The sequence below is a fragment of the Thyridium curvatum genome (assembly GCF_004353045.1).
Source record: "Thyridium curvatum strain D216 chromosome Unknown NODE_18_length_519074_cov_76.432364, whole genome shotgun sequence".
NCBI classification, from domain to species: domain Eukaryota; kingdom Fungi; phylum Ascomycota; class Sordariomycetes; order Thyridiales; family Thyridiaceae; genus Thyridium; species Thyridium curvatum.
The window spans coordinates 37,047-61,360 of NW_022156773.1; the positions used below are offsets into that span (position 1 = coordinate 37,047).

Consider the following 24,314-nt stretch of genomic DNA (forward strand, 5'->3'; position numbering starts at 1 on the left):
GCCATATTCCTTACTGAAATGAACCTGGTATGTAAGTAGTCGTTGTTCTGCTTTCAGCGGCATTGCGGGCTCTGTTCTCATCTGGACAAGCATGAATGGACTCTACGTATGGTCGAGGATGAGTTACAGTGTCACAGCTCCTTTAGCCAGCTAAGCCTTTATCGATCCAATACAGGCATTAAGAACCCATCCTCTTCTCGTCTATCACTTCCCTCTTTCCAAGAGATCTGATGGCTTCCAGTACCATAGTTGAAGACTATCAGGGCGACTACCTTACAAGACCTTAGATGCAAACCCGAGCCGAGGAGATTGACTGCCGTCGAAAACAACAAATGCTGCCTTCAATGCCACGTCGCCGAAAATTGAAAAGCCAATTCCCTCATCGGACTGGATACCGCCAAAACATGAACTTCCAGCACTGTCAACTGGGGCGAAGTTGATGTACTTGCCAGGGATAACGATTTGAGAGTTACCAACAGCATAGGTAAATGACGGCAGAGAGGTGCTACAGGGGAACACGTAGCCCGCTTGCGAACTGTCATATCGGGCATTACGGATCTGCTTATAATAGGTAGTGACAACACTGCTTGGGACAAGAAGGAGCGTCGTGCCGGTGTCAGCAATACCCGTGATCGAAGTCGAGTCCAAAGTGCCTGAGCCCACGGCGTAGCCGGGTGATGTGAACATCCACCATCCGTTAGATGAATCTACGGCAGTGTAGGTGAGAGATCCGTTGTAGGCAGAGTCGTCGATGTAGCCAAAGTTGTACTTGCCCGCTATCGAAAGAATTAGTAGTGCGCCTTGCATTTTTGACTACGGTCTGCGTACCTTTGCCATACTTAAGGTCAGCTGTGAATACTGCCGAGTCGAGCGATGGCTTTGCCATATCGAAAAAGGTCTTCTGCTGTGTCGGTTGGACGGTGTTGATACTGCTGAAGGCCAAGCCGAGAAGGCCATCGAGGTCCGCCTCCGCGGTGAATTCACGCGAAACCTTCTGAGCGGACTCGACGGCGACGTTGGATACACTGAGACCACCGATGGTGACCTTGTCGGTATACACAGAGCCACTAGAAGAGCTACCATCGCCGTATGAGATCTTCCACGTTGCACCAGACAATTTCTTCGCAGTGCTACTCTTGGAAGGATTGTAGACGGTCTGTCCCTGCACGGAACTCTTCGGTGTTTCGGAGCTGAACACCCAGAGATCGGAAGATCCCGTGTCAAAGTCTAGCATGAGGGTTTGCGCCGGCGTGCCTATGGAGACTGGGCTAAGGTATTCGGCATCGTATTGTGCTGGGGTGGCTACGACGCTTCCGGTAGCGCGTTTGTCCAGGCCGAGTTCCTGGAGCAGCCTTGCTACGGCGGCGCTCAGGTCACCCGGGACAGGCGCACCATATTTGATGTAGGCCTTTGCCAAGGCAAAAGGGCCGTGACGGCCGGCAAACTGGGCATTGCGAACCTGCTCAACCGAGAGGGACTGGCCAACGGCCGTCCCAACTCTTGGGTGTGCAAGTGGCGAGGCAAGGGCTCCCGTGGCGGCAAGGCCAGCCAGAAGGAAAGCAGTTGACGGCATGCTGCGTGAACGAGTCGGCAAACTTGAGAACCAGGCTGCCCTGCAATGGACTAGAAGGAAAAAGAGATGGCAATATCCGATGAACTACTTGGACATCAGTCCTTTGAATGTGAGGGCGACTGATGAGCCGTGGTATTTATCTCAAGCCCGCAAGTCCATGACGACTGCGGTTGCACGCCGCCGAGGGAGGGACAGTACTCCTGAGGCGTTTTCGCACGGGTAATGATCGCCTTTGCTAAAGACATTCAATCAGGGGTTGTGTGGACATGCGGTGTTGCTCGGCTTGGGTGGATCCCGGAGTCGCTTGCCAAGTGCGGGTGTGGTGTTGATCGCGGGGGCTTGTCTGTATTTCACACCTGCCCAGCTTGGCAAGCTCCGGCCAGATTCGGTGTTTTGCATCTCTGGTGATTTGACTATCCTGGACCTGTTGGAAGTAGCACGGCCTCTTAAGAAGCAATATAGAGTTGGGCAAGCTCTATGTGAAACGGCCCTCTTTTCCCAGTGACCACTAGAGAGTGAAGATGGGCATCTCACTGCGATAAGAGCAGTTGATATTGGTGTGCTGAATTACCAGCCAACGCAGCCAATCATGGCCTGCTGCGCGGGTGGTGGCGTCAAGTAGGCAGATCCCTATTCGACCCAAGTTTAGTTGCTCCAACTAGTACCCGGTCCAGCTAGGCAGGTCAGGGGTCTCGCCCGAGGTACTGTTGTGTTTAAGCTTCGGCCTACCGACGGCACATCCTGCATCGTGATCCCTCCTCCTCTCGCGGAATGTGGTGGCGCTGATTGGTTTTCTCCCACAGCCGACATATCATTGCGACACCATCATGACCCGGAGAAACCCCAGTGTCTGGGAGGCACCCATGCAGAGTGCGATGATCAAGGGGTGGCATCCCGCGTCAGGTGGAATGGGTTCCGGACGGCTTGCCGCGCTGGTGACGGTGGAGCTGGCCTCCTTTCCTGGCAAAGAGCTCCGATAAAGAAGCCTGACGGCGATGCCAACACAGAGCTGATACAAGTAGATCTAAGGGCTCTGGCGATCATCATTTCCTTTTCCATCTCCCATTGGTCTCCAATAGCCCGGCTCTGAGTTAGCTTGGCACATGTTTGTCAAAAATGAGACCTGAACAAGGCCCCGCCTGACCCCATTAGTGGGCTCTTGCCGCCGGGAGCGGGTCGGCGACCACCATCAAACTGAACCTGAGGCCCTGCGGCCTTGAGATCCTTCAGGGACTTAGTTACCCGGGACAGTTCCAGAAGCTGTCGAGATGCCTCTTAACGATTGGGTTGACTTGCACTTGTTAGTGCGAAGGTTCTTCCCTGGTCATGGGCTGCAACTAAAATGCATTTGATTGGTTTACTTTGAGCATTTACAGATAATGTCCTCTCCGCCTCATCTCCGGGCGGGCCAATACAAGTCATTGTGTCATGCATGGAATATTACCCTCAATCCACCCATCAACTCAGGAAGTTCCCTCCAGAAAGACTCTGCGACATAGCGAGTATCAGTCTAATCATATATCAGAATCACATATATGTCTGAAGGATGCTAAGGGAGCGTAAATTGTTAGCTTCGGCATGGATGATGCTATGTTGGATACCGCATGCGGGCAGCTGCTATGCACACCAAGAATTGCTGTATTCGTGAACTACCAAATCACGTTACATAACAGCAAACATCAGTTCCGCTTCGGTAGATGATAAACATTCAGAAAAGCCCGATATCTACAGATCTTGCAGACAACCAAAGAAAAGCACTCAAGAGCGTGAGTTTCCTAACCCAATGCTCCAAACTGGATGGACGGTGGAGACTTGATGTGCATGAACGGACTCCGAGGCCGAGAAACTCCGAGAAAACGATGCATCACCAAGAAAATGTAGGCCCTCAAGCATTCTGTGAAAGTGAGGAGTCATAGGGGAGGCTCAGCCTGTGAGTTCGGCACTCTAACAAAAAGGGGGGAAAGAACGGAATATCTTCGCCGCGTATGATACTTCACACTCAGCAACAGACGTCGCCGCTAACCATGCAAGTAGTTGTGTGCAAGTGCCGTCCGCTTGGGCAAATGTGCGAACATGATCAAGGGCATGGCATCTGCCGTGATCTGAAACAGCAAACTTCAACTTTGGCCGAGACTTGAGCCTGGCATCGTAATGACGTCTTCTCAATCAATTTGAGAGTTCCGAGATGCTGGCGTGAAAGCTGTGGCAGTCGAACATGAGACAGGCACTAAGGTGCAAATTTGTACAGATCGTGACGGGAATTGCGTCATTAGAGCAGTAGTGTGGCAGGTGGCATAGCCTCGATTTTCTCACGAGCCCGCCTCCCCATCGGGTGATCTGTGCAACCCTCATAATCTTCCCTCATAAAACTGTCTTAGTATTCTTGAAAAACGGTCCCTATTCGCTATATCGAGTCGGCTTTCCCGAGGGCCAATCACCTTTCTTGGATCGTCAATTTAATTTGGGGTAGCCGTGATGGCGTACTTCGGAATGACTGGTGGATGGCTGACGTTTTGGGCGACGGTGGCTTGTGCTGCCGACACGGCACTCTTTAGGCATGGAACATGACTACTTGTCCATCATGAAGCAGCTAACAGGCTAATATTTATGGTCGGCGCGTATTTTCAGGCGTAATGTTGTTCTGGAAGACCTTGTCTTTTAACACTCAGAACCCTCGACTAATAACAATGCCAGCGTGACCGGCGAGAAGGCGACACGTGAACAGGCATTGGACGACGAGACAGCGTAGTGAGAGCATGCAGTCAGGTAGATCGCGAACTCGTTCCTGAAGGGGCATTTTTGGTAATCTTGGCTTGATAGCATTCACCACATCAAGTGTAAATCAGTCCTTGCGAACCAGATTTGCTCCCTAGAATATGGCTAGCGCATTCGGTGGACTTGCAACGCCGCCTTCGATATTCAAGGGAGAACTTGTTACAAGGAAAGTCCATCGTTGTACAGCCTCGCAGTGGCGTGCCAATTCATCCAAATCGAAGAGTTCTCCAATAGGCATACCGAAACCTGCCAGTAGGATCTCATGCATGCTGCCGCCCTTGGGCGCTGGCAGAGTCTTGGTAAGCTAACTACCCTCTTTTGAAACGGGTACAAAGGGCTATTCGAACTTACGCCATGCTTCGAAGCTGGGGCAATCTCCACAACACGCGGCAAACTTGTTATCCCACAGCCATCGCAGGGTCTCCACAGAGCTGGACAACCCGGGATACTGGCCTGGATTCTCCAGTGACATCTTCTGCTGCTCATCGTACGATTTGGCCTGACAGGCCTGGACGAAACCTGGAATATGTCATCAGCGTCGCTAAGCGAGCACTATCATCATGTCTAGCGCACCGGTCCTCAAGACGAGTATGTCTCCGGGTCTGAAGTTGATTCTGCATTCTTCGGCAGCCGATTGAAGTTGGTTGAGTGTGATTTCAGCGCGACTTGTTGGGTTGTAACTCAAATTGTGTCTTTTTGCATACCGCGCAAAGTCGACAAGAACACCCCGACCAACAATCCCTTGGTGGCTCCAAGCTGAACCTTATTGTTAGTGCTTCACATTGTCCACTCAGTTAGTCTTCGTGGGTGAAGATTCACCCACCTTCGATCCCAATGGGTGAGTTTACCGATCGAACCTGCGCCGCTGTGGTACCGTTGTAGAACAGGCCGTCAACATAGCCGCAGTGGCCAAAGCCATCCCACTGAGAGCTGGTTTGGGTGTTGAACTGGATGCAATCATCCTGGACGCACGGTCAGATTGCAATGTGTTTCCTTCTCTGCACTAAAGAAGAATGTGTAACTTACATGCATATTATGTGCGATGCTATAGATCTCATGGGTAGGAGGCGAACGGAAGCTCGGACGGAGAAAGTTCTGCTTAAGAGGCAAGTTGAGTCCTATCCGAACGCCTGTGCGAACCTCTTTGACTGCTTGCAACACATGATCTGGAGTGAGGTGGTTCAATGTCCCTAGACGGTCTTTCTCTCCCCAGACACCCCACGCAGCATGCGGCGGGTGTGTCGGATCCAGGGGAAGATCTGAAAACTCCGGAAACTCGGGCGGACACGGCATTTCTTATCTGGCAATACGAAGATTCGTAGCCGGGCGTTCTCATAATCGACCCTTAGAGAATAGAGCCGTATAACATATACCTCTCTATCTTTCCTCAACAGGATCCGGCTCCCCCAGTGTGCTAGATTGTTTAACCGGCTGCCACGAGTTTGTTGACGCGCGGAAGTTCACTTTCCCTTGTGTCTGAGACTGACTCCGCAATGTGAAGATCTTGGCGTTTCTGAGCTTAGCCTTCTCCACAAAGCCCGGATAGCGCCCTTTGAAGGTCATGAAGCTTCAAATGCACGTCTACATTGCTCTTTAGCCCCGGGCCGAGACTGGGGTTCCCCATGGAGTATTGGGTTAGGCGTCGCTGGTATTTTATGAACAAGCTTTCCCGCTGAGAGCCTGAGCTGGACTTGCAACTTTCTCTGTATCTTCCTGCAGGCTCTGTTTATTAACTCAAACTTAAATCATCATGGAACCGAAGCCTTCTAGCCCCGAGGTTGAGAGGGTCGAGCACCCTGTTCCAATAGCAGTCAGTGCACGGCCAGGTGAAGAGCTGGGTGAGGGCAAGTTGAACTCGTTTGTCATTGCCTTGGCGACCTTTGCCGCGCTTGGCAATCTTCTATACGGGTAAGACCTCGTAGCCTGCTCCATATGTCCGGGCTATGCGAAGAGAAGACACAGATCGCTGACTTGTACTGCGCTGTGCAGGTACAATCAAGGTGTTATGGCAGTGATCCTAGAAATGCCACAATTCCTAGACGCCTTTCCCGAGATCAACGCCGACAAGTCGGCCCGTGCTGGCTTCTTAAAAGGTCTAATGACAGCCATGGTAGAGCTCGGTGCTATGATAGGCTCACTGTCATGCGGATATCTCGCCGATAGATACTCCCGGAAGCGTACCATTTTCTTTGGTAGTGTTGGGTTCATGGCTGGTCTGATTCTTCAAGTTGCATCGCAAGACTATCCCATGCTTGTTGTGTGTGGCCCCTCTTCGAGATCGCCTGGTAAGGAGACTTTCTAAGATCCCCACAGGTTGGCCGTCTCATCTCGGGATGGGGAATCGGCGTCTTCTCCATGATTGCACCACTGTACGTTTCAGAACTCGCCCCAACCAAGTGGCGTGGTGCTCTTTTGGCTATGGCTGGATGGAGTATTCTCGTTGGAACAGTGAGTACAAGCTGAGGCTCCAGCTTTCAATACTGTGACTGACTTTGTAGTCTATCTCCTTTTGGATCACATATGGCACCAGATTTATCAGCTCAACGTGGTGTTTCCGCCTCCCATTCGCTCTACAGTTCGTTCCGGCGATCGGGCTAGCGGCGGGGGCCTTCTTGCTTCCCTTTTCCCCACGTTGGCTGGCGGCGCAGGATCGCCAGGGCGAAGGTCTCGCTGTACTTTGTCGGCTGAGAGGATGCAACGCCCAGGAGCCCGACGAACAGACAGTCGCGGAGTGGACCGAAATCCTAATTGCCGGTCAGTCTCCCTCTCATAAGGCCTTTCACGGGTGGATGATGCTCAGGCCCATTCCGGTCACTATCCTAACATCTTTCAGTCCAACTCGATCGATCAGCACTCACAGAGACGCACGGCGACGTAAGTCCTGGGACCCTCCAGTGGGAGTTCCTGCGCTGGAGAGATTTGTTCTCTACCAAGGCCATGCTACGTCGCTTTGCCGTCGCGTGTGGTCTATTCTGGTTCCAGCAACTTGGAGGTGAGTGTATATTAGCTATCAGCCTTTGCCTATCAAAGCAATACTGCAGGGCAGCAACCTCCTTGGTCTGCCTGGGGTGTACGTAGCTGATTCCTCACTAGGTATCGACGCGATTCTGTACTATGGGCCGGCTTTCTTCAACAGCCTGAACTATGACAAAGTGCAACAATTGAACTGGTCCGGTAAGCGAATCTAGATGGTGGTGTCTGCAAGGTTTCGCCCGTCTCACCAAGTTGCTCCTAGGTGTTGTGAACTGCATGAATCTCGCGGGAGGAACCACAACCCTTTTTACGACGGATCGATTGGGACGAAAAAAGCTGTTGATCGCTGGTGCTGTTATTATTACCTCCTGCCATGCCATCCTTGCCGGACTGATTGGAACTTACCAGAAAGACTGGGCAACGCACCATGGCGCAGCCAAGGTGAGATATCTACCTTTGACTTTGACCGGACTGCTGTGGCTATTCTTTCTCGACGAGGCATCCTGCTTACGACTCTCTTAGGCTGGCGTGGCGATGCTTGTGATCTTTATGTTCTTCCAAGGAGCCACCTTTGGACCGTAAGTAGAATGTGAATATTTCTGTTCCTCACGGGCATGCTGACTCATCGGCTCGCAGGACTCCTGCTGTTGTCTGTAACGAGATCTTCCCGTATCGCCATAGAGCGCGGGGTGTTGCTTTTGGCATCGCAAACGAATGGGTAGGTCATTGCGGCCGGCGCGTCATGAGGACGAGCGTTAATGCAAGGTAAAGCTAACGCGCGTACGCATACAGCTCGCCAACTTCACTGTTGGACTGATTTCCCCAGCATTGCTTGACAAGTCCGCTTGGGCTACGTTTGTCTTCTTCGGGGGCTGCACCTTTCTCTCATTCTTCTTTGTGGTGTTCTACGTCCCTGAGACCAAAGGCATCTTACTGGAAACAATGGATGTGATTTTCAAGGATCGCGCGGGTGATGAGGATGCCAAAATGCGGGCTGCCATCGAATCCGAGGTTCGCTCGAGCGCCGCTGTTGCAACAGAACTCCACTAGACGGACGTTTGGACGTAACGTCCTACGCATGAAGGTCCCGAGCCGGTAACAATGGAGGCTTCTCAGACTTCCAGCACAGCTTTTCAACAAGGTCACGGCTTCTTGCCATTCATATTCAATCTGGATATTCAATGTTACCGGGTTCGTACACGGGAAGGCACGTGCATTAGAGCAGGAGTATGTCAAGGGGACAAGGCAGTCAGAAAATCGAAGACAGAAATGTCCAAGAGGTAACTAGTTTTACAAGTCTAGATAACTATGCTCTGGCCCGTGGCACCCAGCCAGGTTTGGGGGCTGAGCTAAGACTAAAAGCAAGCATCCATGCATGGATCTTTTTCTGGCTACCTAGGTAGCCATACACAGGTTTTGATTGTTATTGGAGGCGCGCTGTGCAGGCATTGACATTGCAGCTGAGTGATCAGCCACGCTTACTCGGGGGCATTTTCAACCCATTGTCGGCCGCCAAACCCCATGGATGGCCCAGGCCCAGCCTTTTTGGGGGCGTCGCGGGATTGTGGAGCGGCCAGTGGAGAAGGTTCTGGTCTTGAGCCTGTCGAAGAATTACAATAGACTGCAGTCCACAACAGGACCTTTGTTTTTTGTTGTTTTGGAAGGGCAAAAAGACCCGACGCTGAGATTCCTGCCCGCTTGTAGGCTTGGAACCTGCCAGCCATTGGTGACGTGCGAGTCCGCTCATGATTTCGGGTCTCATGGCGAGCTTATTGGGGTGAGATGGCGGAGACCTCGCCGGCCAAAGGTGGGTGTCATCAGCACAGCCCTATCACCTAGGCAAATTACCCCTGGTCCAGTAAGGTGCAGGCGGTTGAGACCCCATCATGCTGGCATGCTTATCGAGTGATCAGGTGAGCTGTCCATGCTCCGTAAGCCGAGGCCTCTGTCTTCGTTCAGCTCGTCCAGTTTGCACGGAGACTCTCCTCTGTTTTCTTCCACTTAGGCAGCTTAGCTTCGCGAGATTCTCATTGTTTGGCTCTTATGGAACTCAGGCCCCTAGCCGCCACCTGGTTTGCCTCAGGGTGCTGTAATGGCACTATTCTGTAGGACATGGCGCCACAGCGGACCACCAAGCGCAACGGCCCGCTCCGTGCTGCTTCTGGCACTACTCCTCGGCGCAGAAAGCCCGGCTCAGGCCGCTTGCGGCGTTGAGTTCCTGTATCCTCAAGGAGGAGAAAAGTTTCACTTCAACGATGTGCTCAATGTCACGTACGTGTCCCACATAACAGCCCCAACTCTGTACTGTTGGTGCGGTGGCCCGGGAGCGGCGTCGCAAAGTAAGCACTGGATGTTCGCACCTCGGAGGGGAGATGCCTTGGATCCCACGCTGACGATAACGGCGGTCCACCCGCGCGACAGAAGCAACAGTGCCGAACGCGCCTCCGCTCAACGGATCTGTGCTACTCGAGCTCGATTTCACATCCTTCGAGCCATGCTGGCTCAATCTCCGTCCAAATTCAGAAGAGTGCGAGGGCAGCGGCGATAACAGTCTACCATTCAGCATCGATAACACACGAGGTAGCCTGGCGACTCTCGGGCTTCCACAGCCGTCCGCCACAAAGACGGGAGGAAGGGCCTCGGCCCCTTCAGACCCGAAGCAAGGACACAACGGGTTGAGCACGGGTGCTAGTGTGGCCATCGGCGTCGGGGCCACGGTTGTTGTACTGGCGCTCATCGGTGGCATTTTTGCTCTCGTATGGCTTCAGCGGAAGAAGCGCAATCAGGAAAAGGTGAGGCAGTCATACAACCATGCAGGAGGGCTATGGCGGCGCTCAGAGAAGCCTCAGCCGTTGCTCGCGCTTGAGCCTCGGTCGCTCACGCATTCAAGCCGGTCGTCCCTCCAGCAGCTGCACGGTCTCCCTACCTCTTTCGTCGCACCAGGCATGACCTTTTCCACCACGCCGGACTCCGCCACACATATCATGAGCGGCGCCCGCCAGTCGCGAGTAGGACACAACGCAGTTGTAGCGCCTCAGGATGAGCATCGACAGCTAATCCCTGCGATGCATGAGGGCGCTCCACTATCGGCGAGCATGTATCAACCCACTCCAGTCGGGTTCTATGCGTCTAGAAAGGAGCCCAGCAGGAACCATATTCGGGATAGGGAGGTCAGCAATGAGCCTGTCGAGTATCCTGGACGAGACGCCAGCATGGATCTGACCACTTCTGCCGTCATGCACCCATATGAGCCAACAGAACTACCCGGAAAGGAGAGTCATCGAGGATATGGAGAAGAGTATGAGCTCTCGATTCCACAGCACCCGCGCCCATTCCAACCAAGTGGCCACGAAGTGCAGGAGCAGAAGTTTCTCCTTGACGATGTCGAGCTCCGAGAAATGAAGCAACAGGCACGGCTCAAACAAGGACGCTAAGGGTGTGGTACAGTCTATATTTTGACACGGAGAATATAGCTCTACTACCGGAAAATTTTCTCCAATGGCCTTGTACGATTCATGAAGTTATCATGGAGTTCTAGGGAAGAGCTGTGCTAAGATATCATTGTGTTTGGTTTGTAAGTCAGGCGTTCAGGTGGATATCATGACCGAGAAGTAAGAGATTTATGGATGTATCCCATTCTTGGGGCAGGCACAGGAGCAACTTGAAGATGGAAACAGGCCTCCTTCCTCTTAGACATCTTTCTTAATAGAACATGTGAAATGTGCGGCCAAGCATGAGCAAGCGACACATTTCTCATGAAATGTCCCTAGCGCCCAATGAACTCATCTTCGGGGTTGAGCTGATAGTTCGCAAACTTCGAGAATGTCAGCAAGAGGATCCGATACGAAAAGGGCAGTATTTCTTCTTACCTTGCGAGCAGGGATGCCCTTCTGGAACATCACATCCATCTCTCCGAAAGTGCGGTCCTTCGTCTCAGGCAGCCGGAAGTAGCCCCAAACGGTCGTCAGAAAGGACAGACTCCCCCAGAAGAATGCCTAATGGTTTTCAATGAGTGCGCCACCTCGACTTCTCAGCTGAGCCACTTACTGTCTTGCCTTTAGCGTCCCAAGCCGTCGGGGACATAAAGTACGGCTGGAGCACCCCGCCGATGATGTTGCCAATATAATACGTCGTCCTGCCAAGGACAACGGTCTGCGTCCGGAGACGAGTGGAGCCGATCTCGGCAACGATCGTGTAGACAATGGGACCGACAGACATGGAGTAGGAGCCCAGCCAGACCAGGCACAGACACGACTGCGCCCAAGCGAGCGTCTTCGTCTGGTTCGGGACGCACGCGAGAATGCCAATGGTGAACAAGACCAGGACCAGCATGTAGAAGCCGTAAAGCCAGATTGTGCGACGTCCCCATCTGGAAAGGTAGAACCATGAGATGATAGTGCCGCAGAAGGCGATTCCTGTGCCTGCGAGACCGATGGCATAGGCGGCATCGGCACTGATGCCCGTTTGTTCGAAGAAGAAGCTCCCGCTGTAACACAGGGCACCGCCGTCAGTGATCTGAGAGAGAAAGCACATGCACGCGATCTCGGTACGGCGCCGGTTAGTGCCCTTGAAGGCATCCCAGTAGCTCGTTCCGGCCTGCTCTTCCTTCTCGATCTTGTCGGTGTGGACCATGAGGGCGATAGTGGCATCGTAGTCGACATTGTGCTCGGGCTCCGAAAGGCGGACGAGCGACTTGCGGGCTGACTCGAGATTGCCGTTTCGCACGAGGAACCAAGGGGATTCAGGGGCGAGGAGAGCAGCGATGAAGAGGGGGACGGGCCAAACCCACTGGACAGCAAATGGAATCCTAAGAGACCTGTTGTCAGTTGAAAGTGCGATTACGCAGAGCTCCCAGGGAACGTACTTGTATCCCCACTGAGATTTGTTGTTGACCAGTCCCTTCAGGACACCAGCAGAGATGAATTGGCCGATACACCAGCACAAGTTGACGTATCTGGATGGTAAAGTTAGCGGGCTGCAGGACCCCTAGGCTTGCACGATGTTCATACGCAGTGAGATAGCCTCGCAGGGCCAACGGAGCCACTTCCGCTGCATACGCCGGTCCAGTCGTCGCAAACACACCCCACGGGATGTTGCAGAGAAAGACGCCGACTAGAAGGACCTCGATGTTTGGCGAGAAGAACTCGATGAAGATGAAGGCAGTGAGGAAGGCCAAACTGAACATGAGCGTCTTGCGATGGCCATATTTGGCTGTAAAGTACCCGTTGAGCAGAGCACCGATGATGTTGCCCACGGCGGCAATGTCGTTGAGCCCGGCCTGCCAGGCCGAAGAAATCTGGTATCCATGCTCTTCATCGTGCCACTGGCCATACTTTTCGCGAAAAGTCGGGTATCCAATGAAGCTGGCAACCAAGGTCACCTAATTGCAAATGGTCATTGTCAATTCCTGGTAACCGAGTGGGTTTTCGAAGCGTACATCGTAGCCTTCCATGATCACGGTGGTAGATATCACTGTTTGCGTGGTCCGCGCAGTAAGCATCCAGATGCCTCACGCAATAGAATCAAACATCCAGCGCTCACAAATAGACCAGAGAGCCGCGCGCTTGTACGTCTTAATGCCTTGCAGGAACGTAAGGCTGTGCTCGTTCGCGGTACCCTGAAGGGCTTCCGCGTTAAGTATCTTGTCATCGAGCCCGACCTGTGTGAAACTGGTATAATTGACATTGCTTCTCTCGATACGGTCATCAGTCGGGACCTTCTCATTCATGCCGGGAGGAGCGTGCCCGGCTGTCTGTATGTCAGAACTCATCTCGGCTTCGTCAACGGGGTTCGCAGCTTCAGCACTTTTGCGTCGACAGGTTCCATGAACATGATCTAAGGTACCTCTGAATTGGGGGTGGCAGCCTCTTAAAAGCTTAGACAGATCTACAATTGGCCTGGGCCTGGCCGGTGGTCACCATCTTGTCAACGACACCTGCATCGGCCGCCGGACCGTGCATACCGCAAGCTCCTGCAAGCAACAGCCATTGTCACTTGTCCCAGTCCTGTATTGGAAAGAAGTAAGTGGTCAAGTGTAAAGGGCTGCAGATCATGCATGTGAGGTTGGGGAATAGGAAAGAAGGGCGAGCTGTGTCCATCTTGATCCACGCGTGTTGTAAGACGGCCATTGGTGGAAAGTTTGAGGATCACTTCCAAGGCGGGACTCGACAGGGAACAGAGCGAGGGCCAGGTCTGGGGGATCTGGGGCGGGGCGAGCTGTCCCGCACATCAAGCTGGATGAGGATGGAGCAGCATGGGGTGCGTCTCTGGGACATCAGAGACCAGATGCTTAATCACAACAAGCAGCACGGCGAGGTGGCGCCAAGAAATGGCTTTGCCTACAGTCATAGCTCTCGGAAGAGGATATCCTATTCCGTCATTCGAAAGGTCTCTTCAGTCTCGGATGGAAAGACAGTCCTGTTCGATGGCTTGACTCCAGGGTATCGTATGATCCCATCGGCTGAATTGATAAAAAGAAGGACCAAGGCCATCTCAAGGGAGAACCAAAGGGAGGAGCCGTAGGACCTCACCCACAAGCGCCATATATGACCCGACGGGTGTTTGCTTCGGCAATCGACCGGGCTCGGACAGAGCTGCACAAGAGCTTGTTGGTGCGCTTCCACACCTTGGGGGTGGTGGCCAGTCTGGGGTTCGATGGCCCAAACTCGGCCCCATTCCCTCGCATTTTCCGTCGAAACGGCACGACGGGCCTGAATCACGAAATCGGGGAACTACTCCGTACAGGTAGGTAGTCAGATGTGCCATGAGCCAAAACGTGTGAGCGCCGAAACCTTGGGCTTCCACACCGGAAGCAAGTATCGGAGCACTCGCTCGCAACATTTGTCGGCATGCTTCACCTCCATTCTTCCATTTCACATGCAGCAAAGATGTCCGAGATGTGCGGCGGGCTACACGCTCCCGCCGCCTCTGTGAGTTCATTCAATCTGATCACAATGGTAACATTAAGTAGAGACATGCCTCATAAATACCCTCCCAGACCCATCAACCAAAGAAAACGATCCGTCCTAACGCCAACCCGATCGACGACGGGCTTGTCAAAATTCCACAAGCTCAAGCAGCAACCAGGAGTGCTGGACTAAATCCATCCAACAGAGTCGCAGCTGGCAGTGTAGGGGCATCGCTGTCATCGTCATGATCGGTCCATCCTCTTTCTGGGCCCCAACAGAGCGTTTTCCGGCTCTCGAGCGCCGCGCTGAGCAGTGCTTGCATGATGGGGGACGCTTTGCGCACGCTCTCCCATGCGTCAAACTGAACCCTGTCGACATGGGGAAGACCGGCAAGCAAACCCACGAGAAGATCGCGCGAAAATGATTCATAGAAGCCATCAGCCTGTCTGTAGCCTTGAAGGAAACTGAGGCTGGGGTCCAGCTGCACAATCACATTCAGCTTGCGTACATTGACGCAATCGCGCAGGCCTAGTGAGGGATTGACCACCCAGCCTCGGGGTGGCTTACTCCAGCCTGGTCCGAGACGCAGCTCGAGCGAGGTAATCAAAGAACGCTGGCGGGCATTGAGCCTGGCCAGCAGCGGCCGTTTGGTCTTGAAATGACGCCCCGGAAACGTGGGGAACACACGGAAGGTATGGGTGCTGAAAAAGAAGTAAGACGCCTCGGAATAGACGGTACGACACGTGCGTAGGAGGAGCAAATTCTTCCAAATACGCTTGAAGTTGCTGGGGTCGAGATCGATTACTTTGTTGTGCGTCCCTGCAAAATGATACTCGTAGACCCTGACGCGCAACTCGGACGGAAGAGCGAGGAAAGGGAACGGCTTGGCCGGCTTCTTGGTGGCCTTGGCGTCGTCTTTCGTGTCGGTCGAGGTTCCATCCTCGAGACTGAGCTGGTGCATAGGTATCTGGCTCACATCGTCCTGGTCGTACTCGTCCTCTGTAGGGTATCTGGACGGGTGCGCCGAGCTCAGTGGCGTTGTCTGTGTCGACGGAATGGGTGTTGGTGAAATGGGTGTCGGGGCCAGGGTAGGGCCCTGGGCCCGTGAGGGTCGCGAGGCTTTGCCCCCTCTGGGTCGTCGCGCCATCTTGCTATGCGGTGAGTCGAGCCGGATATGATCTTCGGAACGCTCAGGGGATGTGTGTAGAGAATGCTTGGGCAGCTTCGGTAAACGGGAGTGCGGGTTTGGAAGCAGGCACTTTGCGGAAGGAAAGCAGTGCGACAGCCGGCGACGACGACTGTAGTTCAGTTGTAAATTGGACTCGAGATCGGATGACCGAATGGGTGAAAAGACAGGACTCTAGAGGGTGGTGCCATCGTGAGTGCCACTCGCAGTTCAACCGACGGAGGACCACCCTCTAGAATGCAGCATGCGCGGCCGCCATGGTGATTGTGGTGGTTCTCTCAAAGGCTGTTTGGGATGATATTTCGAGCGTCGAGAGCCCCGACAGTGCCGGAATGCGAGAGCGGGATGTTGTCGGGTCGAGGTTTTGAAGAAGCGGAAGAAGGTTCGCACGAACTCAGGATAGGCCAATGGGTGGTGGAAGAGGAGGGGAATGAGACAGTCCAGGAGGCACGAGAGCAGGAAGCGGGCGGGGGAGGGAGAGGATGTGTTTCGACGGTATTGCTTGGACTTTGGCTGAGAAGAGGGTGTGTTCGCGTGCTTCGTCAGTGGTTGGCTCAGGGAGCAGGTTCCGAGGACGGAAGAGACGGACAGGTACAGGGTCACAGAGGCCTGGAGAAGAGGAGGTCCAGTCGCAGGCAAATGCGATGAGATGCCGGCAAAAGCTGGGATGAATGGACCGGACTCGAGTCCTCGCTGCAGTGCAATTCTGCGGGTGGCGTCTGTCTGGTCTGGTCTTGTGCCTGCCGCCCCCTGCAAAAATTGGCGGGGAAAGAGACAACGGGAAAAGCGGGGTGCAAATTGAGCAAGTGGAAAGCGCGGGCAGGGTGGCTCGGTGGCAGGCACATTCTTGCCATATATGACTAAGCATTGCTATCAACACGTGATGACTCCTGGTTATGATATCACCGCACAGACCACATCGCAGTACTGAGAACCGGAGCAGCGGGTCCAGCCCAAGGACTGTCGTCCCGCCCAGACCGCCGTACCCAATCAGCCATGCCAAAAAATCTGGTGACGGAATCTTCGAGCTTCCTCAAGCCGCCAGCCCAGCTCAAGTGCTCCAACCGTTTTCGCATCTCCTTGGATCAGCCAATTCAGGAGCACACCCACCGGTCCAACAGCTTCCTGCCAGCACATATCCCCGAGCTCGGCAGAGTGCTTTAATCCGACGCTTCGTTCTGTCGTCTAGATCCTCCTTCGTCCATCAAGAGAAGCTGTCTGAAGTTCCCAACCATGCTGTCCAGAGTGGTCGCCCGCTCTTTGCGGACAGCCGCCTCTGCGCGCTTCTCCCCAGCGGTCACTTCATGGAGGGCTTCGCCCGCAGCTCTATCATCAGTATGGATCAGGGGTATGGCAAATGACAACAAGCCCGGCTCGTCTAGATTCGGCACCCCTCAGAACTCCCAACAGAGCTCGTCCGAATCCCAGAAGTCGTCCCCTGCCGGGACCCAATCTCAGCGCAACACTCAAGATTCTGCTCCTGCCGATGCTACGGAGAGCAAACCATCCTCCCAAGCCGACTCCCCTACCGAAGCTCAGCAGACCCATCCCGAACAGCAGATCCCCTTCAACCAGCTGCCCGACCTCACCCAGGGCATCCCCTCGACTCTCGAGTACGAGACTTCAGGCGCTACCAACCGCTCTGCTCTTTCAACCATTGAGGAAGATGCATCAGCCGGTGGCCGTGGGAAGGGCGAGCTCCCTGCCTCTGCCTACATTTCATCTTCTGAGAAGCGCCGCGCCAAATTTGCCAACTACGCCTTTGGAATGTCAGCTCTGTTCATCGTCGGTGCAACTGTCTACTCGGGCAGGAACTGGGACGAGGTGGATGCCAAGCGCCACCCGGACGTTCCCAACGGATGGGGACTTGGGCTCTGGTGGAATCGCGCCAGCGCCCGCACGAAGGAGCTTTTGACCTACTACCATGAACCTGCATTCGAGAAGCTGCTGCCCGACCCGGACCCCATGTTTGAGCGCCCCTACACGCTTTGCATCAGCTTGGAAGACCTACTAGTCCACAGCGAGTGGACGCGTGAGCACGGTTGGCGCGTCGCCAAACGACCGGGAGTCGACTACTTCCTGCACTACCTCAGCCAGTACTACGAGCTCGTCCTCTTCACCACTGTCCCCTTTGCTATCGGCGAACCTCTTGTTCGCAAGCTTGACCCCTACCGGTTCATCGTGTGGCCGCTATTCCGCGAGGCAACCAAGTACAAGGACGGCGAGGTTCTCAAGGTGAGCTTCCTCTCTCGTGCACCTCCTTGAAACCAGACCTGCTAATTTCTTTCGACACAGGACTTATCTTATCTGAACCGCGATCTCTCAAAGGTCATCATCATCGATACCAACGCTCGGCATGTCCGCGAACAGCCTGACAACGCCATCGTTCTTCCTAAGTGGACAGGTGATCCCAAGGATAAGGAGCTGGTCAGCCTGATTCCCTTCCTCGAGTACATCTACGCCATGCAGTACGGCGATGTTCGTAAGGTCCTGCACTCTTTCGAGGGCAAGCACATCCCTACCGAGTTTGCCCGTCGCGAGGCCATCGCCCGAGCAGAGTTCCAGAAGCAGCTGGAATCTCAAGGCAAGCACAAGACCAAGAGTGGCATCGGGGCTCTCGGAAGTCTGTTGGGGTTGAAGCCCAGCAATATGAGCCTGATGGTCAGCCCTGACGGTGAGCCCAACCCGGGCGAGGAGTTCGCCAAGGGGAAGATGCTGCAGGACATCGTTCGGGAGCGCGGTCAGCGCACCTATGAAATGATGGAGAAGGAGATCCGCGAGAACGGCGAGAAGTGGCTCAAGGAGGAGGCTGCGCAGATGGAGAAGGCCCAGCAGGAGGCTATGCAGAGCATGAAGAGCTCCTTCTCCGGCTGGTTCGTCCCCAACGACGCCAAGCCAGCATCGGCACCCGCCCAGGAGCCCAAAGCATAAGGCGGCAGGGTCATGACACACCTGCGCCGACAAAAGACACATGTATAACACTGTTTCCCTTCTTTCCTTTTCTCTCTATGTTTCTCATTCCCAACACTTCACGAGCCACTAGCATAGACGCATCGCCGCATACGCGTCATCGTGTGCCCTAACCCACCACCCTACTCTTGTACTCGACGGCATTTGCATGGAGCAAAGGTTGGGCCCGGAATGGCCTGAGGGGGAATAGACGGAGGTTCTGCTTCGAGTACATAAACATGTCACAAAATAATTGGCTGGCTAGGAGGGTTTGGAGAGGACCTTGTAAGATGTACTATCAGCTCAAAACTCGGAGTCTGTCTGAATATAATGATCAAAACGACGTATACAGAGGTTACCTGTGCTACGTATGGGGAACAGTGCATGCAACCATGGGTGAGGCTTGTATGACAAGTGCCACCAGCGTCGCTTATCTCGACAAAATCCTCGCATCAGGTCCAAAACTAGTTACATAAGATCGAGCATGACCTGCCGGCATCTTGCTTGGATAACCTGCTATAGCCACTGATACACTGCTCTTGGTACTCTCGCACAATTTACATGTACGCTGCACCCCGTGGCATTAGCGGAAAGTGCAGGGGCGGTGCGAGCCTCACCGAGCACATCGCGTATGGGCAGGGAGCATTTAGCCGGATTGAGAGGAAGTCATATACACCTAACTCAAATCTCAAAGCTGATATTCAAGGATGGGCCTATCAGAACAGTGTATTGGTGTCATTGCACGCCAAGCTTAAGGTCTCCAAACTATATAAGCCCAAAGCTAAGTAAGAATTAGAGTTGTGGGCAATATGAGGGCGCAAACCCAGACTTGTTGAATTGTTTGTATTATGCTCCTGTACACCTCCAGATTCTGTATTCCCCGAGATGCTCTTCGTGAGGCCTTCCTGTGCATCTTCGCTTATTTCGTGGTGGTTTGACTGCAGTGAACCGAGTGGAACTCGTGTGTTTAGACTAAGTCGCCACGCCTTGAAGGATATAAAGCGATCGGACTCGCCAAATCAACATCCGACCTGGTTTATCAGATCACACAACCAGTTGAGTCATCTGGCAGAGACCATATATCTTACATTTCGCAACTCCATCCCTCAACATGAGACTCACATCCGTTCTACTGTCACTGTTCCTGCCCAGCCTTGTCCTCTGCGCGCCAGCTGGACCGGCTCACGCTGTGCCAGGGACCATAGCCAGCCGGGATGGACACGACGACACTGATCCTCCGCCTCCAGACTGCATCAAAGACTGTGACTGCAAGAAGTTTGAACCAGGAAGTTGGGAGTAAGTTCTAGTCCTTGACCTAGTAAGGCTCACGTATAATACAGAGAGGGCCCAAGCTTCGTTTCCTGAGGCGAAAGAGATGACTAACGGTCCTGCGACAGGCAATTTCAGTGTCAAACGAGCGTATTCTGTCAACGATGCGCGGAACAAGGCCAGCTTCCCGGTGTTGATCCGCAGTAAGGAACCTGGGGCTTTTGAGCTGCACGTGGTGGAAACGCTTTGTCGAGATCGGGATTGGATACGTTGTCTAGGAATGAAATGGGATAAACTGAGGTCACGTATAGAGAAGACATCAGTGTAATGGGACTATGATCTTCTGACTTGTTTCACGGGATAAACTTTCCTTCATCTGATCTCCGTCGTACTACTCCCTTGTGTACAGATAGTGACAAACATGAATGAACATATCCGTGCACGAAACAAAATCCTGGCACAATACAATCCTGCTATGACTTAAGATAAACCAGGCCCCCTACTTCTCACCCGCCATGGCCCGGACCACAGCTTCGAGCGCCGCGCGGTCCGCCCCGCGCACCTTGTCCACCCGCCCCTCGGCGTCGACACCCACAGACTGCCTCCCCTTGAGCCCCTCCGCCGCCACGCCCGCGGGCCGGCCGTCCCGGAAGAACATGAACGTCGGCATGGCCGAGACGCCGTAGCGCTGGGCCGCGCCGCCGACGTGGTCGACGTTGACCTTGGCGAAGGCCAGCCGGCCCTTGGCGGCGTGGGCCTCGGCCAGCTGGGAGAAGACGGGCGCGATGGCGCGGCAGGGCGGGCACCAGTCGGCGTAAAAGTCGACGACGACGCGGCTCGTCGAGGCGAGCAGGGCGTCCAGCTCCGCGGCGTCGGTGATCTTGTGGACCTTCTCGGACGTCTCGGGGATGGGCGAGCGGTCTGCGAAGAGGGCCTGTGGGAGGCGGGTGGGGGTTTCATGTTAGCAATGGGACGAGAGATGAGATTTGCGGGGAGCGCTGCATACCGGGCCGATCACGAAGACGGCGATAAGAGCGAGAATGATGTAGTATATCGTCTCCATGGCCGTATGGCTCAATGATTTTGGTGGGAGCAGATGGCCCTATCAAAGTGTTGGTGAGCGAGGAGGGGGATGTTGCTGAAGGGGGTGATCATCAAAGTGGAAGGCGGACACCTCTGGCAGAACGTGGGAATCATCCATCCTTCGAAGCAGCGAGGCCTTGAATCACAACTGAGCATGTTCAAAGGATATACCGTCTTAGATTTGGTGATTAAGGATTCTGTGTGCTTTATGGTCCTTCAGTGATGTGAAGTTGCACTTTTGCCCCCAGTGCCTTGACTTGCCATCAGACAGCCCGAGGTATGAGAGCATGACCTTACATTTTTACGATTAAACTAGCTTTTGATTCTCTATGCAAGAAAAGGGTATATATCGTACACAATGGAAAATGCTATCGTGATTCTACATGTTCTACAGTCTTGTAAACGTCACCATTACTCAGAGCCACGGGCTTGACGACCGCGCCATTCGTGGGCTTGGCCGGCTTGACACCATTCTCGCACCCCTTAGTAGAGGCCGCTGCCTTCTTCGCACTAGGCCACCGGTCGTAATCCATGCCCGCAGCCTTGAGCCCCGTGAGGACCGCATACGAGAGGCCGAGCCCGACGGCGACGAGGTCGAGGATGTGCACGACCCACCAGAAGTGCTGCCTGCCCAGGGCACACGTCGCGTACTCGAAGCGCCACTCCCACGCCTCCTCGTCGAACCACGCGCTGAGCAGACCCGCGTTGCCGCCAAAGTCGCCCATCATGCTGCGAACCGTGATCTCCCGGACACCAGGGCGCCCGCGGCTGGCGACGATGCCGCCGTCCCGGGCGGGAAGCCAGCGCATGGCCTCCCAGTCCCGCTCCGACGGGCCGGCGCCCTTCATCTGGTCGATGAAGTGGTAGGTGTCGCAGCCTTCGTGGTCGTGCCCGTTGAGGATCACGCCCTTCCTGCCCTGGCCGTTGCCGGGGGCCATCGTGTCGCCGCTGAAGCCGAAGATGCCCTCGAGGAAGCCGCGCGTGGCGTCGGAACTCAGCTGGTTCTGCTCCTTCAGGGAGCCGTCGTGGTCGTGGAACGCGAAGAAGGGCGGGTCGACGCAGATGCCCTCGTCCTTGTAGAGGGGCACGTGGGTCAGGACGACGGTGAAATGGCCCTTGTACTCGACGGCAGAGGCGGTGTTGATGACGGCGTTGATGAAATCGTAGGTCGCGTCCTGGATCTCGGTGCTCAGGACGGGGGTGTCCAGGTTCATGTCGTTGAGGTTGATGATGCGCAGCTCAGGGTGCAGCCGGTCCGAGTCGCTGTTGGTCTGCTCGTCGTAGACGGTAGCAGCAGCGTCTTCGGAAATCGCCCCCGGCGGCAGCTCAAAACGTAGCTCGTAGTTTGCCCTGCCGAAAAGGCGCTCAAAACGGCCGAGGCGGTCGTTGTTGATGTCGCCGGCGTATCCAATGTCGTGGTTGCCTGCCACGTTGATGATGCGCCGTGTCCAGCTCTCGGTTTCGTTGCTCGGTTCGGGGTGGAGGTAGCCGCCTAGATCGTACTCGTCGGAGGGGAAGCGAGCGATATCATCGGGAACACGCTCGCCCCCGCGGACGACCCGGTTCCAGAAGCGATCGGCGCGCCTCTCAAACTCTTCATCATCAAGCCACTGACTGCCGAGCAGATCGCCCAAGACGGTGATGTGGGTGGGCCTGGACCACCATCGGACGGTGCGGTAGATGTGCGCCAGGTAGAAGTCGTTGCCGAGGAGGTCGATGCGCTTGCGGATCGACTCGAGGGTGTTGGGTATGTCCTCGAACCAGAAGTCGACGACATCGTGCAGGGTCTGCCGGAGGCGGAAGCGCAGGGATGCATGCTCACTCCTGAACGTCAAGTGGTCGACGATACTGTTCAGGTGAGGGAAAGACGCACCCCGCGCGTTGGGTATGGAAGTGTCGCCTTCGAGCTGGGGATCGCCGAGGGCGAGCAGGCGGAAAGGGGCAAGTCTCGAAGGCGTCGGATGCGTCGCATTGCCCGCGGATGACCGCAGGAAAGGGAGGTGAAGCTTGGCGGTCTCGACAAAGGGGCTGTGGCTGCTCACGCCGCTGCTACGCGGTTGGCCCGTCGCATTGTTCTCGGAAGGCAGCGGGAAGCCACATGTCTGGAAGACCGGGTAGAGGTAGAGGTAGGAGGTCAGGAGGGCGCAAACGGGGACGAGGAGGCGCAGCACATGGCGGAGGAGCGCCGCGGGCGAAGAGGGCAACATTGCTGTGAGCGGCAGCACGGGTAGGAGATGGCTCTCGCCCGTTTTCCTTGAGAGGCTGCTTCACAGGTCGCGGAGAGGTATCTCGGAGGGGGGGAAAAAAACAAAAGGTTGGAGTGTCCAGGTTGGAGTACAACCTCTCCCCAGACTCGCGCAAGATTCGACATTCGACCCTCGAAAGGATCGATCGACGCACAGACAGCCACAAGCGTGCAAATCATGGTTCACCTGTGGGCGCGAACCCCCTGAAAGTAGCGCGTTTATGGTCCCAAACCCAGCGACAACACCCCTGAGCTGAGTAATTTTTAGTGGAACTCCGTCCGGCTCCAGCCGGCGCGATAGGCGAGATGCCCACTGCAATTGGGTTCGTGCAAGGCTCCACTCCACTCGAGTGCTGCCCCTCGTCCACCAGACGAACAATTTGGATTGATGTCAAATTGTGCCCCCTCCAATAGTCGAGGTTTGCGATACATGTGGGTAGTTTCACCTTGCTGCCTTGCGACAACGTCGGGCCTTGAGCACTTTATTCGGCTTCCAGCAACCAAGTCAGTCCCAGCGGCTGGATATCTCAGCAGAAATAGTCACCATGGCTCTCGAGACTGTCTGCCTCGAGCACATCCCCTCGACGCACAGCGTCCAGGTCGCCTTCTTCCGCAATGTGTCCAATCCCGACTTCCTGCAGTCGCAGCTCGTTGCACGGAACCCCGACTTCGAGTACGCCTTCATCGACGCATCCTCGGTCGTCTCGCGCGTTCAGGTCCTGGCCGCCACCTTCAAAGCGCTCACGCTGCTTCTCAGTGGCTCATTACGGACCCCCAACGTCCACTCCGAGATCGTCTGCTCTCTGAGCCCAACCAACAACGTAGGATTTGTTGCAGTGCCGTTTTCCACCTCAAAAGCTGACTCGGACCTCCTGCGCAGATTGCTGAAGCTTACCGCCGCTACGGAGTTACCCCTCAGACCAAGGATGTCATCATTGTCAAAGTCCTCTTCCCCACCGAGGCCAACCCTCAGCCGCCGTCACCCGAGTCTATCTGGGCGCACCTTCAGGAGCACGTCAAGGGCAGCCCCGTCCCCCTCGTGGACGAGAACATTGCAGCAGCTACGGACCTGGCCAAGGTGCGCAAATATTACAAGTTGAACGGCGCCCCGGCACTGAACGACGCCAAGGACGACCTCTCCAGGAAAACCGAGACGGAGGCGCTTGTCCTGGCGAGCATGGCCCTACGGGGTGTCTGAAGAGTCTGCGCCCTTTCGATACTGCCGGCATAGCTCGAACCGAGCCGAGTCAATAATCGCAATGGATGCTGCCCACAGAACTAAAGATATTCGTCATCATTATTCGTACGCCAGGGCAGTACTACATCTAACTCTAACGTCTAATCGGGGAATCA

General features: G+C 54.8%; 11 protein-coding genes across 11 annotated transcripts; 5 read left to right on the plus strand and 6 right to left on the minus strand.

The window, feature by feature from the left end:
• Positions 1–273: 273 nt before the first annotated feature.
• Positions 274–1,573, minus strand: E0L32_003893 (uncharacterized protein; the record flags this gene model as incomplete). Its single annotated transcript, XM_031138243.1, has 2 exons — positions 274–776; positions 829–1,573. 2 exons carry the CDS (start codon positions 1,571–1,573, stop codon positions 274–276), a joined length of 1,248 nt encoding a protein of 415 aa, XP_030997955.1.
• Positions 1,574–4,442: 2,869 nt separating this feature from the next.
• E0L32_003894 (uncharacterized protein) lies at positions 4,443–5,641 on the minus strand (the record flags this gene model as incomplete). Its single annotated transcript, XM_031138244.1, has 5 exons — positions 4,443–4,633; positions 4,700–4,867; positions 4,922–5,104; positions 5,172–5,310; positions 5,375–5,641. The coding sequence occupies 5 exons, from the start codon at positions 5,639–5,641 to the stop codon at positions 4,443–4,445; spliced, it is 948 nt and encodes a 315-aa protein (XP_030997956.1).
• Positions 5,642–6,098: 457 nt separating this feature from the next.
• E0L32_003895 (uncharacterized protein) lies at positions 6,099–8,371 on the plus strand (the record flags this gene model as incomplete). The annotated part of the gene is made up of 10 exons (XM_031138245.1): positions 6,099–6,256; positions 6,338–6,605; positions 6,662–6,796; positions 6,847–7,102; positions 7,182–7,340; positions 7,442–7,522; positions 7,584–7,762; positions 7,844–7,899; positions 7,958–8,039; positions 8,114–8,371. 10 exons carry the CDS (start codon positions 6,099–6,101, stop codon positions 8,369–8,371), a joined length of 1,632 nt encoding a protein of 543 aa, XP_030997957.1.
• Positions 8,372–9,585: 1,214 nt separating this feature from the next.
• On the plus strand, positions 9,586–10,755 carry E0L32_003896 (uncharacterized protein; the record flags this gene model as incomplete). Its single annotated transcript, XM_031138246.1, has 2 exons — positions 9,586–9,592; positions 9,743–10,755. The coding sequence occupies 2 exons, from the start codon at positions 9,586–9,588 to the stop codon at positions 10,753–10,755; spliced, it is 1,020 nt and encodes a 339-aa protein (XP_030997958.1).
• Positions 10,756–11,087: 332 nt separating this feature from the next.
• Positions 11,088–13,091, minus strand: E0L32_003897 (uncharacterized protein; the record flags this gene model as incomplete). Its single annotated transcript, XM_031138247.1, has 7 exons — positions 11,088–11,135; positions 11,191–11,316; positions 11,369–12,128; positions 12,186–12,275; positions 12,331–12,701; positions 12,759–12,793; positions 12,863–13,091. 7 exons carry the CDS (start codon positions 13,089–13,091, stop codon positions 11,088–11,090), a joined length of 1,659 nt encoding a protein of 552 aa, XP_030997959.1.
• Positions 13,092–14,392: 1,301 nt separating this feature from the next.
• Positions 14,393–15,376, minus strand: E0L32_003898 (uncharacterized protein; the record flags this gene model as incomplete). Its single annotated transcript, XM_031138248.1, has 1 exon — positions 14,393–15,376. One exon carries the CDS (start codon positions 15,374–15,376, stop codon positions 14,393–14,395), a length of 984 nt encoding a protein of 327 aa, XP_030997960.1.
• A 1,272-nt stretch (positions 15,377–16,648) lies between these two features.
• On the plus strand, positions 16,649–18,346 carry E0L32_003899 (uncharacterized protein; the record flags this gene model as incomplete). Its single annotated transcript, XM_031138250.1, has 2 exons — positions 16,649–17,650; positions 17,711–18,346. The coding sequence occupies 2 exons, from the start codon at positions 16,649–16,651 to the stop codon at positions 18,344–18,346; spliced, it is 1,638 nt and encodes a 545-aa protein (XP_030997961.1).
• Positions 18,347–19,475: 1,129 nt separating this feature from the next.
• On the plus strand, positions 19,476–19,729 carry E0L32_003900 (uncharacterized protein; the record flags this gene model as incomplete). Its single annotated transcript, XM_031138251.1, has 2 exons — positions 19,476–19,660; positions 19,705–19,729. 2 exons carry the CDS (start codon positions 19,476–19,478, stop codon positions 19,727–19,729), a joined length of 210 nt encoding a protein of 69 aa, XP_030997962.1.
• Positions 19,730–20,132: 403 nt separating this feature from the next.
• E0L32_003901 (uncharacterized protein) lies at positions 20,133–20,696 on the minus strand (the record flags this gene model as incomplete). Its single annotated transcript, XM_031138252.1, has 2 exons — positions 20,133–20,567; positions 20,640–20,696. 2 exons carry the CDS (start codon positions 20,694–20,696, stop codon positions 20,133–20,135), a joined length of 492 nt encoding a protein of 163 aa, XP_030997963.1.
• A 388-nt stretch (positions 20,697–21,084) lies between these two features.
• On the minus strand, positions 21,085–22,923 carry E0L32_003902 (uncharacterized protein; the record flags this gene model as incomplete). The annotated part of the gene is made up of 1 exon (XM_031138253.1): positions 21,085–22,923. One exon carries the CDS (start codon positions 22,921–22,923, stop codon positions 21,085–21,087), a length of 1,839 nt encoding a protein of 612 aa, XP_030997964.1.
• Positions 22,924–23,506: 583 nt separating this feature from the next.
• On the plus strand, positions 23,507–24,159 carry E0L32_003903 (uncharacterized protein; the record flags this gene model as incomplete). Its single annotated transcript, XM_031138254.1, has 2 exons — positions 23,507–23,782; positions 23,842–24,159. 2 exons carry the CDS (start codon positions 23,507–23,509, stop codon positions 24,157–24,159), a joined length of 594 nt encoding a protein of 197 aa, XP_030997965.1.
• Positions 24,160–24,314: the final 155 nt, after the last annotated feature.